The sequence below is a fragment of the Pristiophorus japonicus genome, chromosome 12, assembly GCF_044704955.1.
Source record: "Pristiophorus japonicus isolate sPriJap1 chromosome 12, sPriJap1.hap1, whole genome shotgun sequence".
NCBI lineage: Eukaryota > Metazoa > Chordata > Chondrichthyes > Pristiophoridae > Pristiophorus > Pristiophorus japonicus.
Window position 1 is genome coordinate 132,382,468 of NC_091988.1, and position 15,180 is coordinate 132,397,647.

The 15,180-nt window shown below is 46.4% G+C and overlaps 1 protein-coding gene across 2 annotated transcripts in view; it reads right to left on the reverse strand.

The window, feature by feature from the left end:
* Nucleotides 1–15,180, reverse strand: part of nelfcd (negative elongation factor complex member C/D) — a 63,772-nt gene continuing 48,592 nt past the window's right edge. Inside the window, exons 10-15 of one of the 2 annotated variants that reach the window (XM_070895936.1) lie at nucleotides 12,699–12,838; nucleotides 9,866–9,980; nucleotides 6,543–6,638; nucleotides 5,405–5,545; nucleotides 2,721–2,850; nucleotides 1–395 (exon numbers count right to left, since the gene is read on the reverse strand). In XM_070895936.1, the coding sequence (XP_070752037.1) occupies nucleotides 361–395; nucleotides 2,721–2,850; nucleotides 5,405–5,545; nucleotides 6,543–6,638; nucleotides 9,866–9,980; nucleotides 12,699–12,838 (657 nt within the window). In that variant the 3' untranslated portion in view covers nucleotides 1–360. The remainder of the gene's footprint in view (nucleotides 396–2,720; nucleotides 2,851–5,404; nucleotides 5,546–6,542; nucleotides 6,639–9,865; nucleotides 9,981–12,698; nucleotides 12,839–15,180) is intronic. The other variant, XM_070895937.1, reaches the window with a different exon arrangement.

The following is a 15,180-nucleotide window of genomic DNA, read 5'->3' on the forward strand; positions in this document are numbered from 1 at the left end:
TTCCTGAAAACAGGGCAGCCCCAATATTTATTTTGACCACATCACTTACAAACACGATCATTTTCAGGCTCAGTTGCACAAAAAAGAAAAAACACAGTTTCTATATTTCTCCCTTGGCTGTCAATTACGTAAAAAAAATATATAAAATCTACCGATTATTCCCCTAGCAGACCGCTAATGGTTCTCGCTCAGTGATTGCTGTGTCAGTTTTATAGTGAGGACGAGTGCCACAGACACTGCGGAATATTACACTTTGTTCTATCATGCTCACTACTCAGAATGTCTCTTGCACGTCCTCTTGTTGGGCTGGCTCAGGGCACTCTCTGCTCCTGCCAGCATTGCTGTGCCTTCTTCGTGGGGCTAGTTCATCATGATGAAGTTGGATTTGCAGTGCGCTGGAAGTACACATTACAAAGAACTTTTATTTAGCGTTTACAGTCACGTAACGTTACCAACCCATTCCCTTCCCTCCCCCACAGCCCCCCCCCCCCACCAGCTGGGGAGGGAGAAGGAATCTGATGATCTGTTCGCAGGCTCCTGCCAATGCTGCTTTCACCCAGCCACTGGGAAATGTGCACCACTGCCTTTATCTCACTCGTAACGTTCCCTTGGACGAATTGGGTGAGATTAGCATTTCACCATGCAGAATATCACAAGGAGGAAACCACACCCTAACACTGCATAACGATGGTGGACCAAAGGAGTGCATCTCAAGGCTATTCTGGTGGTAGATCATAGAATCGTACAGCACAGAAGGAGGCCGTTCGGCCCATCCTGGCTGCGCTTGATGTAACTCCTATCAAACTCAATCTCCTTGAACTGTATAAAACACTGGTTAGGCCACAGCTAGAGTACTGCGCGCAGTTCTGGTCATCACATTACAGGAAAGATGTGATTGCACTAGTGAGGGTACAGAGAAAATTTACGAGGATGTTGCCTGGACTGGAAAATTGTAGCTATGAGGAAAGATTGGATAGGCTAGGGCTGTTTTCTTTGGAACAGAGGAGGCTGAGGGGAGACTTGATTGAGGTGTATAAAATAATGAGGGGCCTAGATAGAGTGGATAGGAAGGACCTATTTTCCCTAGCAGAGAGGTCAATAACCAGGGGGCATAGATTTAAAGTAATTGGTAGAAGGTTTATAGAACATAAGAAATAGGAACATGAGTAGGCTTTACAGCCCCTCGAGCCTGCTCTGCCATTCAATAAGATCATGGCTGATCTGATCATGGACTCAGCTCCACTTCCCCGCCCGCTCCCCATAACCCCTTATCGTTTAAGAAACTGAGGGTAGTTGAGGAGAACTTTTTTCACACAGAGGGTTGTGGGGTCTGGAACTCACTGCCTGAAAGGGTGGTAGAGGAAGAAACGCTCATCACATTAAAAAGTACTTGGATATGCTCTTGAAGTGCCCGTAACCTACAGGGCTACGGATAAAGAACTGGAAAATGGGGTTAGGCTGGATAGCTCTTTTTCGGAAGGCACAGACACAAAGGGTCGAATGACCTCCTTCTGTGCCGTCAATTTCTACGATTCTATCCTCATGAGCAGGTATTCCACAGCGTTATCTGACACACAAGGGGTAGGGATTTTGCTATCTCTTCACCACTGAAGTGTAGGCACTGTTGTAATGTAGGAAATGCACACATCAAGGTCCCACAAACAGCAATGCGATAAATGAGCAGATAAGCTGTTTTTTTATCCACAAGGCCAGGACTGGGCCCGGACAACCTGCTTGACAACACTCACTGTCTTGACTCACCTATGGAGCAAGGTCAGTTGTCAGTGTGAGGGGAAGTATCCCCCAGCAAGGTTCAGGAGAGATCGGGTGATAATCATCAGGCGTGGTGGAAACTAGCACTTTAACCTATCCCCGCTGAATAAACAAAAACAATATATGGCTCCACAAGAAATGTCATCAACTGCAAGAGGAGGAGCTCTACTCAACTCAACAATACATCGAACACTAGGCTTCTGCTCAGATCTGATTGCGCAGATAAACGATAAACCGAGGCAGATAAACGTCTGCTCTCTCAAATGGACGGAAAAGATCCCACGGCACTGTTTCGAAGAAGAGCAGGGGAGTTATCTCCGATGTCCTCGCCAATATTTATCCCTCAATCAACATAACAAAAACAAATTATCTGGTCATTATCACATTGTTGTTTGTGGGAGTTTGCTGTGCGCAAGTTGGCTGCCGCGTTTCCTACATTACAACAGTGACTGCACTCCAAAAAGTACTTCATTGGCTGTTAAGTGCTTTGAGACGTCCGGTGGCCGTGAATGGCGCTATATAAATGAAAGTCTGTCTTTCTTTTTCTGTGAACGTTCTATTCACAGATACCTTACTGGGGAGTTAAGTACAACTGGACAGAACTAGAGCGAGTGATGTTGGTTGAGGGATAAATATTGGCCAGGATACTGGGGAAAACTCCCCCGCTCCTCTTTGAAATAGTGCCATAGGATCTTTTACGACCACTGAAAGGGCAGACAGCGCTTTGGTTTAATGCCTCATCCGAAAGATGGAACCTATGATAGTGCAATGCTCCCTCAGTGCTGCACTGGAATGTCAGCCTAGATTTCAGGCTCAAGTAATAACCTTCTGATGGTGCACGCCTCCCAAACCTGCGTTCTCTCTTTCGGCTGCAGACGGCCCTACAGTTCCAGCACTCTTGGCTCTTCTCTCCCTCCCTGTACAGTATAACCATGCTCCCCACTTACCAATGAACTCTGCCACAGCATCACACTCCCCCTCGGTTTTAATTGTGCCGACAATGCTGTCGTTCTCCAGGATCGGGAGGAAGAGGTGGACAAAATCTGAGGTGTACGGAGGGGCAATGACATCCAGTACCTGCAAGCGTAGAATACAATCATAGAACAATCATCATCATCATAGACGGTCCCTCGAATGAGGATGATTTGCTTCCACACGAGTTCACAGATGTTTCAATGAAGGACCCGATGTTCTAGTCCTGAACTTCAATTGAAGGATGGAAGATGCCTGTGCGTGGATTTTTTTAACGTGTGGTGACCGTTGCACACCAGCCACCACACGGGCCCAACAGAGCTCGGCTTTTATCCAGTGGCAAGGATTGAACCAGGACAACTGGAGACCAGCTCTGCTGCACGGACCGAGTGCGCACACATATCGCAGTGTGGGCTGGCCCGTGCTGCCCCTGGGCCCTCGGCTCTTCTGGGCCCCGTATCGTTCACAGAACAATACAACACAGAAGGAGGCCATTTGGACCCTCGTGCATGTGCTCTTTGGTAGAGCTCTCCAATTAGTTCTACTCCAGCTATGTAAATGTTCCCCCTTCAGTATTTATCCAATTACCTTTTGAAAGTTACTGCTGATTCTGCCTCCACCGTCCTTTCAGGCAGTGCATTACAGATTGCAACAACTCGCTGTGTAAAAAATGTTTCCTCTTCTCGCCTCTGGTTCTTTTGCCAATTACCTTAAATCTATGTCCTCTGGTTGCTGACATTCCTGACACTGGAAACAATTTGGCCTTATTTACAGTAACAAAACGGTTCATGATTTTGAACATCTCTATCAAATATCCTCATAACCTTCACTGCTCTAAGGAGAACAACGCCAGCTTCTCCAGTCTATCCATGTAACTGAACTCCCCCATCCCTTGTACCATTCTAGTAAATCTCTTCTGCATCCTCTCTAAGGCCTTGACATCCTTCCTAAAGTGTGGTGCCCAGAATTGAACACAATACTCCAGCTGAGGCCTAACCGTTTTATAAAAGTTGAGCATAACTTCCTTGAGTTTGTACTCTATAGGCTAGATTTTCGGTTTTCAGGGAAAACGGTAGTTTTATGCCATAATTACCGCTTTCGCTGCGCGACCGTTTTTAGGCCCACTTTTCGTCCTTTAATTCTTGGTGAAAAAAGGCGTTGCTCGAGGATTTGCGGTGCAAACCACGAATTAGTCTGGGGCTGATAGCGCTGCGAGAGAGGCCTTGGGAGGGGGGGGGGGGAAAACAAACAAAAAAAAATTGCAAAAACATTCACCAAAACCCTTACCTACTAAATCGCTGAAAAAGAATTAAAATATAAAAACTTTAACTTACCTTTTTTGCGGGTCTTCATACTTACTACTGCTGGCAGTGCTGCACCAACAGGTTTGACCTGTCGCTATTCTGGGCGCAGAATACGGGTCCCGAGAGAGCCAAGTATCGATCGCAAACGTAATTTGCGATGTTGCACGTTGGCGTTCCTCTCCCCGGCGGTACATGGAAGCGCTGCCACAAAAAGGTATCCTGAAGACCCCGCCAACCGGGGACGGTCAAATCGCGGCAAAAGCCCGGTCGCAAAGTCGTCGAAAATCTAGCCTCTATTAATAAAGCCAAGGATCCCGTACGCTTTTTTAAACAGCCTTCTCAACTTGTCATGCTACCTTCAAACATTTATTTACATATACCTCCGGGTTTACCTGTTCCTGCACCCCAGTTCAAACTGTACCATTTAGTTCATATTGCTTCTCCTCATTCTTGCTACAAAAATGTATCACTTCACACTTCTCTGCGTTAAATTTCTGCCCAGTTTACTAGTCTGTCTGTGCCCTCCTGAAGTCTGTTGCACTCCTCTTTATTTACTGCACTTCTGAGTTATGCATCATCTGCAAATTTTGAAATTATGCCCTGTATGCCCAAGTCCAGGTCATTTATATATATATCAAAAAGAGCAGCGGTCCTAACACCAACCCCTGGGGAACATCACTGTACATTTCCCTCCAGTTTGAAAATCAACTATTCATCTCTGCTTTCTGCCCCTTAGCCAATCTCATGCCATGCTGCCACTATTCCTTCAATCCCATGGGCTTCAATCTTGCTGTCAGATTAAAGGCCAGGTTCTGCGGTTCCCGCCCTACAATGATACGGGGATGACCTGCACAAGTATCCTGAATCCAGGAAGGGACATTTTGTATCAATCGCCGAGCTCCATCTCCAGTTCCTGATGAGACACACTCTCGGGTATTGATCAAACTCCCGCCTAATCCCACCACAGGGGGCTGAATGCCCCAGCTTCCATTCATCAGGGGGTGCCGCTCAGCCAGGGCTCCCAGTCCCGATCGCTGCCTGCTGTGAAGTGCATGCTCTTGGACATTAGGTGAGCACAGGATCAAGCTTGGCTGTGATGGCCTCACAGCCGATGCTAACATTTGCTGTCTGGGCTCAATCATGAAGAATGACCACTTGGGTGAGGTGATGGTGAGCAGCTAGTGCCCTAAGACTGTGTCCCTGCCTGAGTCGGCACCTTCGAGACAGCCAGGGGGAATCTTTGGCCACAACTACAGCACACACCTGTAAACCCAGATTCTCCTGTCAAACTTGTCTGCCCGATGCACTTGTGCGTTCAGCAACCACTGCAGTAAATCACCACGCAAGCTGCTCACCTCCGTGACAAAGTATCTGATGAGTGAGATGTCAGTGTCCAATTTCTCCAAACACTTGCGGATGTAGCTGACCACGGGCAGGACATAGCCACGACTCAACAGGTGGACCATCCTGTCCAGCAGGGTTTTCTTCAACTCCAGCTAGCGGTAAACACAAAGAAAACTTAACACTGAGTGAACTTCCTGCTACCAGGAAAGTCAGAGACATGGAAGTGAGGATCAGGAGACAGCTGGGAGGCTCTGGGGATGCTGTAGGAGTAGATGATCCAAGAGGGTGATCCAACCTGTGCACTGGGCGACCATGGGGTAGGGAAATGGAACTAAACCTTTAAGTAGCCCTTTCACAAAGGGGTAAAGTAGGCGACAGTCTCTGACCTTTATCGTGATTGGGCAGAAGAACGTGAGAGGGCCTGTCCACAAAATAGACAATTAGAGGACCTGTGAAACTGCACAGGTATTTATTCCAACTGTGTCGTGTAGAAACTTTCAGCCTTGACCCCCAAACCGTTCTAGAAAGAAGGCCCCAAAAAAAGAGGGCTTTCCATTGGGGAGTCTCGCCCTCGCAGGATGAAACAGATCTCGCTCACAGGGAGGAGTAAGGAATAGGGAGTCTCCCCACACTGCGACCAGTAGAATCAAGTGCTACCTCGGAGATACACAGGATGGCATAGCTACACAGGAGCTCCACCTGTCACAATGCACCCAAATCTCTCCTAAGGATTACTCACGCTGCACCAACAAGAGTTTGCCATTTAACATAATGTACATCCTTACACCGTATGTGAGGTTCCTCATTCGTGCCAAGTGTGCTGAATTCCCTGGTAAATTCATCCCACGGATTCAGATCTTGTGAGCATTGGGCTACAACTGACCAATGGAGGATCGTTAACAGATGCAGAATGGAGCCTTAATCCTCTCTGCAATGTCAAGAGCAAGCTGAAATCCCGCTGATGTAATCACACTATGCTTTCCAGTCCCCACCAGAGTAGGGCCTTCATCCTCCGTGAGACTGGACTTGAACCCGTCCCAGGAGTTAAAAAAAAACGGGCAAGCCTACAATTGCTTGGCATTTTTTTGTTCGGTATTTCCATTCCCTTTGCAAAAGCCCTCCACTGATCCCAGGCGATGGGAGGATTACCTGCTCCATGACGTCAAGCTGGGAATGTTCAGTCTCAAACAGTTTTACAAGGAGCTGCAGTACCTGGGGATGGAGGAGCTGGTGGCAGGTACTGATCTGAAGAAAGAGACACAGCAAACAAAGACGATTACAATCACCGTCCTAAACACATTAAAAAAAAAATACTGCAGCTCAGCTCCCCGGGTGGTTGAGAGGTACGGTACTGGTCAGTATCGAGTTAGCTGCCCTCAGTTGAGGCAGCAGTAGGAACATTACAACTGGCCTCAGCAATCCACCAATGAGGGAGCAAAATACTACCCATGGATCCTGTTCCTGATTGCCGTTCAGTTCCGGCAGGTCTGGAACGCTCCAGATCGAGGTTAGATGTCAGGAGGTGGTTCTTTTCCCAGAGAACAGTAGACCTCTGGAACAGGTTGCCGTCTCGTGCAGTGGATGCAGATTCGCTGAATTCCTTCAAACGGGGGCTGGACCCGTTTCTGGCTGGGGCGGAGATCACCTCCTACAGAAGGCAGGTACTGCATGGAATTCAGGGCCAGAGTGATCTCCTGGACTATTTTCGATCGTCTAGATGGGTCAGAGAGGAATTTCCCAGATTTTTCCCCCAAATTGACCTGGATTTTGTATGTTTTTTTGCCTCTCCCAGGAGATCACATGGTTTCGGGTGGGGTGGAGTGTATATGTTGTGATACACAAGGTATGGCCATTGATGGACCAGAGGGTCTTTACTTGTCAGTCATTGTTCGTTTGTTGCATCACCTCCTGTCCCGGCAGATCCAGAATGTTTCTAATTCCACCCACTGTGGATTCTGTACCCCACTGCAACTGCTGTTTTGTCTTTTAACTTTGTTTTATATGGGAGTCTTGTGCTCACTAAGGTGAGGGACGTTAGTGCTGGAGAATGGAACACGTTCCATTCCAGGCCCCCAGAGGCAGCATCAAGCATTCTCAGGACAGGTATAGCATGAGTTAGATGCTGAATAAAACTGCCCAGTTCCACCCCAATAATGTCCCTCAGCCACATGAACAGACAGGTGAGGGCCTCAGTTAAAGTCTCACCTGAAAGTCAGCCTCTACTGAGGAAAGTCAGCCACACTGTCTGGAGTGGGGTTTGAACCCACAGCCTTCGGACTCAAAGGTCAGCGTGCTACCCCTGAGCTAAGGCTGACATTATAACTCCAGACAGATGAGATGGTCAGATTAGTACTTCAAAGTAAATCAGCAAAGTATGGGCATTAATGAAAGGTGCATTTAAAATGAATATCAGAAACACCACTACTTAAATGCCTGGAACTTGCTGTAGGTGCTTTTGAGAGATTAACTTGGACTTTTCAGGGTTACAACGAAAGGTGTTTTACTTGAACTCACCTGACACCAAACGGTCTTTACGGTAGAGGACACTAACAATATTCCGACAGTGGATAGTCAAGGGGTTATGGGGGGGAAGGAACTTAACACAATCACAGTCACTAAGGAGGTGGTACTCAGTAAGATAATGGGACTAAAGGCGGATAAATCCCCTGGACCTGATGGCTTGCATACTAGGGTCTTAAGAGAAGTAGCGGCAGGGATTGTGGATGCATTGGTTGTAATTTACCAACATTCCTTGGATTCTGGGGAGGTCCCAACAGATTGGAAAACTGCAAATGTAACGCCCCTATTTAAAAAAGGAGGCAGACAAAAAGCAGGAAACTATCGACCAGTTAGCCTAACATGTGGTTCGGAAAATGTTGAAGTCCATTATTAAAGAAGCAGTAGCAGGACATTTGGAAAAGCAAAATTCGGTCAGGCAGTCAGCATTGATTTATGAAGGGGAAGTCATGTTTGACAAATTTGCTGGAGTTCTTTGAGGATGTAATGAACAGGGTGGATAAAGGGGAACCAGTGGATGTGGTGTATTTGGACCTCCAGAAGGCGTTTGACAAGGCGCCACATAAAAGGTTACTACACAAGATAAAAGTTCACGGGGTTGGGGATAATATATTAGCATGGATAGTGGATTGGCTAACTAACAGAGAACATAGAGTCGGGATAAATGGTTCATTCTCTGGTTGGCAACCAGTAACTAGTGGGGTGCTGCAGGGATCAGTGCTGGGACCCCAACTATTTACAATCTATGTTAACGACTTGGAAGAAGGGACTGAGGATGATACAAAGATGGGAGGAAAAGCAATATGTGAGGAGGACACAAAAAAATCTGCAAAAGGACATAGATAGGCTAAGTCAGTGGGAAAAAATTTGGCAGCTGGAGTATAATGTTGGAAAGTGTGAGGTCATGCACTTTGGCAGAAAAAAAATCAAAGAGCAAATTATTATTTAAATGGAGAAAGATTGCAAAGTGCCGCAGTACAGCGGGACCTGGGGGTACTTGTGCATGAAACACAAAAGGCTAGTATGCAGGTACAGCAAGTGATCAGGAAGGCCAATGGTATCTTGGCCTTTATTGCAAAGGGGATGGAGTATAAAAGCAGGGAAGTCTTGCTACAGCTATACAGGGTATTGGTGAGGCCACACCTGGAATACAGCATGCAGTTTTGGTTTCCATATTTACGAAAGGATATACTTGCTTTGGAGGCAGTCTAGAGAAGGTTCACGAGGTTGACTCCAGGGATGAGGGGGTTGACTTATGAGGAAAGGTTGAGTAGGTTGGGCCTCTACTCATTGGAATTCAGAAGAATGAGAGGTGCTTATCGAAATGTATAAGATTATGAGGGGGCTTGACAAGGTGGATGCAGAGAGGATGTTTCCACTGATAGGGGAGATTAGAACTAGAGGGTATGATTTTAGAATAAGGGGCCGCCCATTTAAAACAGAGATGAGGAGAAATTTCTTCTCTCAGAGGGTTGTAAATCTATGGAATTCGCTGCCTCAACGAGCTGTGGATGCAAGGACATTGAATAAATTTAAAACAGAAATAGACAGTTTCTTAAACAATAAAGGGTTATGGGGAGCAGGCGGGGAAGTGGAGCTGAGTCCATGATCAAAACTTCCATGATCTTATTGAGTGGCGGAGCAGGCTCGAGGGGCCGTATGGCCTACTCCTGTTCCTGTTTCTTATGTTCTTATGTAAATATGTGCTTTCTAAAAGGACAGCGATCAGGAGCAGGAATACTGCGAATGTTTCCATCTCCCTGAACCAGGAGCAGAGAGGCTGAGTAATGAACAAACTATTGCCTAAGCACAGACCGGGGACAGAACTGCAGCTGTTTAATTAGATACCTTCTTCACCATGGGGAGGAGCTCCTGTGTTTTAACACAAAATAATAAGTTGGGCACTAAAATCACTCAAATGATATGGGATGGGGATTTATATGTAGCTCACTTACCTCGTCCAGTAGGGCCAAGTGAACAGGCGTGTGGTCTGTCTGCAGCTGAAAATAGCTGGGCTCCGACACAGTCCAGTCAACCCATTTCAGCACTCCCATTGCCACCACCGGGAACCTGACAATCAGAAAGAAATAGTCACCGGACACAAAGTAGAATACACAGACATGCCTCCCACTGCTCATCGCACAGTGACTGGCAGAGCATTGAGTCATCACCATTCCACCACTTTCCAATGCTACACTGAATTTCAGTAACATTGCCCAGAGACTCATTTCTTAATGGACCGAAAATTGCGGTCAGAAGCTTCCTGTGGCCGGGCGCCTCCGACCAAAATTTCCCCCCCCGAAAGTACCTGGTAGTCCTGGAGGAATGTAGACTTGCGCTCCGAGGCCTAGATGCGCAGCCCAGCGTATGGACTCACACATCCCAGGAACGCAAGCGCAATCTTGGATCGCGTGGACCTGGACCACCAATGATCATGGAGTATTCTCATTGATAATGATGAGTTCTGTTTGTACGAGCTTTCATTATTATCAATGAGAATTCCCCCAAAAGCACAGAAACACAACACAATAATTTTTTTAAAAACCTCACATATTTAAAATGAATTGAAATTGAATTTAATTACATGTCCTAGAAAAAAATATATATTTTTGATTTAAAAAAAAAATTATTTCAATAGGGTTAAAAATAAACTTACCTTAATGGACAGGGCTTTTAATATAAAAATTAGTGATTACATTTAATTTTTCTATGTTTTAAAACTCTTATGCTTGCTCTTACCAGGCGTAAGAGTTATAAGAACATAAGAATTAGGAACAGGAGTAGGCCATCTAGCCCCTCGAGCCTGCTCCGCCACTCAACAAGATCATGGCTGATCTGGCCGTGGACTCAGCTCCACTTACCCGCCCGCTCCCCGTAACCCTTAATTTCCTTATTGGTTAAAAATCTATCTATCTGTGATTTGAATATATTCAATGAGCTAGCCTCAACTGCTTCCTTGGGCAGAGAATTCCACAGATTCACAACCCTCGGAGAAGAAATTCCTTCTCAACTCGGTTTTAAATTGACTCCCCCGTATTTTGAGGCTGTGCCCTCTAGTTCTAGTCTCCCCGACCAGTGGAAACAACCTCTCTGCCTCTATCCTGTCTATCCCCTTCATTATTTTAAATGTTTCTATAAGATCACCCCTCATCCTTCTGAACTCCAACGAATAAAGACCCAGTCTACTCAATCTATCATCATAAGGTAACCCCCTCATCTCCGGAATCAGCCTAGTGAATCGTCTCTGTACCCCTTCCAAAGCTAGTATATCCTTCCTTAAGTAAGGTGACCAAAACTGCACGCAGCACTCCAGGTGCGGCCTCACCAATACCCTGTACAGTTGCAGAAGGACCTCCCTGTTTTTGTACTCCATCCCTCTCGCAATGAAGGCCAACATTCCATTCGCCTTCCTGATTACCTGCTGCACCTGCAAACTAACTTTTTGGGATTCAGGCACCAGGTCCCTCTGCACCGCAGCATGTTGTAATTTCTCCCCATTCAAATAATATTCCCTTTTACTGTTTTTTTTTCCCAAGGTGGATGACCTCACATTTTCCGACATTGTATTCCATCTGCCAAACCTTAGCCCATTCGCTTAATCTATCTAAATCTCTTTGTAGCCTCTCTGTGTCCTCTACACAACCCGCTTTCCCATTAATCTTTGTGTCATCTGCAAATTTTGTTGCACTACACTCTGTCCCCTCTTCCAGGTTATCTATGTATATTGTAAACAGTTGTGGTCCCAGCACCGATCCCTGTGGCACACCACTAACCACCGATTTCCAACCCGAAAAGGACCCATTTATCCCGACTCTCTGCTTTCTGTTAGCCAGCCAATTCTGAAGGACATTCGCTGGGCAAGAGTTGGGCAAATAGCCCAAATCTCCACCCATGAATCTCCTTCTCCCGGAGATGCGTGCGATCTGTCAAAATACATTTGCGAGGGTGAGTGCGCACATTGTACGCATCCGGAGAGGTCCCAATTTATGGCCCAACATGTTTGGCTGAATTTAGTACCCATCAAGGAAGGAGGTCAGTGCTAGAGCTTAGAAAACATCTAGCATTTTCATCACCCAGTATCAGCATCCAACTGGGTCCCATCAAACACTCCCAGAGCAGGTACAGCACAGGTTAGATTTAGAATAAAGCTCCCTCTACACTGTCCCATCAAACATTCCCAGGGCAGGTACAACACAGGTTGGATACAGAGTAAAGCTCCGTCTACATTGTCCCATCAAACATTCCCAGGGTGGGTACAGCACGGGGTTGGATACAGAGCAAAGCTCCGTCTACACTGTCCCATCAAACACTCCCAGGACAGGTACAGCACGAGTTAGATACAGATTAAAGCTCCCTCTATATGTCCCATCAAACATGCCCACAGCAGGTTCAACACAGGTTGGATACAGAGTAAAACTCCCTCTACACTGTCCTATCAAACACTCCCATGGCGGGTACAGCACAGGTTAGATGCAGAGTACAGCTCCCTCTACACTGTCCCATCAAACACTCTCATGGCGGGTACAGCACAGGGTTAGATACAGAGTAAAGCTCTCTACACTGTCCCATTAAACACTCCAAGGTCTGTGGGGTGGGGGGATGCGGAGAGGGTGGGTGGGCTGAAGTTTTGTGTTGTACAGAGTCGCCTGTCCTTGTGGAATCCGCTGAATACACTGATAGTGGGTCCCATACCCTGTGTTACTCACTGAATACACTGATAAAGGGTCCCATACCCTGTGTTACTCACAGAATACACTGATAAAGGGCCCCATACCATGTGTTACTCACCGAATACACTGATAGAGGGTCCCCAGTTCTGCAACCAGCTCTGAAGCCCCTTTGTTCTCATTGCAGCACAGATTGTGGACGGTCTCAATTGCCTTCGAAGTGGATTTCAGTTCGTCTTTGTTGATGTTAAATCTTTTGTTCTGTCAGAAATAACAGTACCTCTGGGTTATACAGATACACAATCGCGGAACATATTTACAGCTCGTCCACTCTGCACCCAAAAATTCCTTTTAGTTTTTCAAACCTGTCCATCAGAATTTCTCTCTGCAAACATTTCAGTTTTACATGTTAAATACTAAAACCTGTCCTTAAATGACTGTCTTCGGACCGAGCTGCAATGAGCATTCAGCCCTTCCAACCCGACCAATTACCATCCTATCAGCCTATTCACAATCATCAGTAAAGTGATGGAGGGTGTCATCAACAGTGCTATCAAGCACCACTTACTCACCAATAACTGATGTTCAGTGTGGAAGAAATAATCTATGAATCTATGGCTTATGGTAAAGGGAAGGGTTAAATAATAGGACTAGAACAACACCCACACTTTTTAGCCTTAAAACTTAGAAATGTAATTAAATGACTATCCGGTATTAAAAGGGAGTCTTCTGATATTCTGCTTATCAGACTGTGAACAGGGAGAAACTATGCAAAGACAGATAGAGTGTGTGCCTCCCGAGACGACCTTTGTACTCACGGAACTAATGAATAAGATTCCTTTTCTATTTCTGTATAAAGATAGGGACAATTTGCTTGTACAGGAGAGTTTTCTGCCTTGGTACGGTCCAAGCAGGCTCTCCGAGATATCTCGCTTTTTAAAAAATAAAATTCTCTCGAAGCATGACTCTGAAAGCCTCCGCCTGAGTTAATTAACTTAGAAATTTCCTCAACAGATTCTGGCGTAGTCAGGCAGGATCTCTAAAAAACGAGATCCAAAAGAACTAAATTTAACTTTTAAAGAGAAGAGAGGAATTTTAAGGACCTTCCTAGCTGAAAGGAGGAAGGTGCCTAGGCCGTCCTAGCTGAAAGGGGGACGAGCTGCCGAGATCCCCTGGAGGGTGAGGCATAATTTAAGGTAGCTACCGCAAAGAAGCTAAAATAACAAAAAGGCAAAAGAAGACCCCGAGCTGAGCGGAAAAGAGAACACCGGTGAGCGCTTTGTAAATTATTGTATATTTTGTAGGATTGTCCTAATTCTCATTTCAGAAAAGATCGCGAGACGTTGCACCCGGAAGAATGGGAAACGGCTCTAGTCGAGCAGGGCGCTCGCGCCCAGCTCCTAGAAAAGGAAAGAAAGACGACCTCTCAACTGAAAGAATTAAAGTACATCCTAAGACTGAGAAAAGAATCCGTAAGGTTGCAAAGCAACGAGAGAAGGTAGGAGATCCTATTGTGCCGCCGGGTCGCCGGCAGACACTGTAATTAAAGAAACAGGAGACGACAGATACGCGGTAATGTTTAGTAGCGATTTGTACGGTTGGTCTGATGGGGATTGGCCATATGGAGGAAGTTTTAAATTGTCCTTAATTGAGGAATGGAGACAGACCACCAAAGATGGGGCGGGGGACCCCAGCTGGGATAAAGATTATATGGAGAATTGTTTTAAAAAATGGACAGAGGTGGCAAAAAGGCACCAGCCCCCTAAAAATAAAAAGAAAGAGGAGGAGGGTAAGGAGAAGCCCCCTCCCTCTTACAGCCCCCCCGAGTGCCCCGGTTATGACCGCTTCCCCTGTCGGCTTATATCCCCGTCTTCCAACCACCAAGCCGGATGATTGGCAGGAGATCATAGAAATAGTGGCTGCCCAGCTAGATCAGGCCTCTAGGCGACGAATGCAACCATGACCCCAGAACCCACCAGAGGATGAAAACGGGGAAGGAGGGGCAAGTGGAGGAGCCGAAGGAGAAAACCCCAACCCTGACCCTGGAATGAATACCAGGAATACCATAAGACAGGCCGATTCCACCACTACCCCCACGACACAAGCCCCCCGTGTAATGATTGGAACCACGGCTGTCCTAAAGCCCTAGACACCGGGGGAAGCTCGGGATATGATATCAGCCGCCCCTAATCCTGTTAAGAAGCCAGTAGCCTTTCACAACTGGCTTGAGCAAACCTGTACCATTTATAACCCCCTCCCCGGAGATGTGAAATTATTACTGCAGGCAGCATATGGGTCCTCTTGGCAGGGGGTAAAAGATATGTTCCCTATACCCGCCGGCGAAAACAGAGATTGGCGGGAAGATAATGAGGAAGAAGGAAATGAGTCCCAGGAACATTGGTTGCAGCACAGGGGCAAGGATGCCATACTAAAGGGAGCTAAAAAAAACATGGAGATATAGGGGAAGTCACACGCTGTCTGCAGAAAGCAGAAGAATCAATAATAGATTTTGCAGGCAGATGGAAAAATAGTTGGGACAAGCATGCAGGAATACCAATGGATCAAAGTGAACCTTTGGCAGTGCAAACCTTGTTAAATTGTAT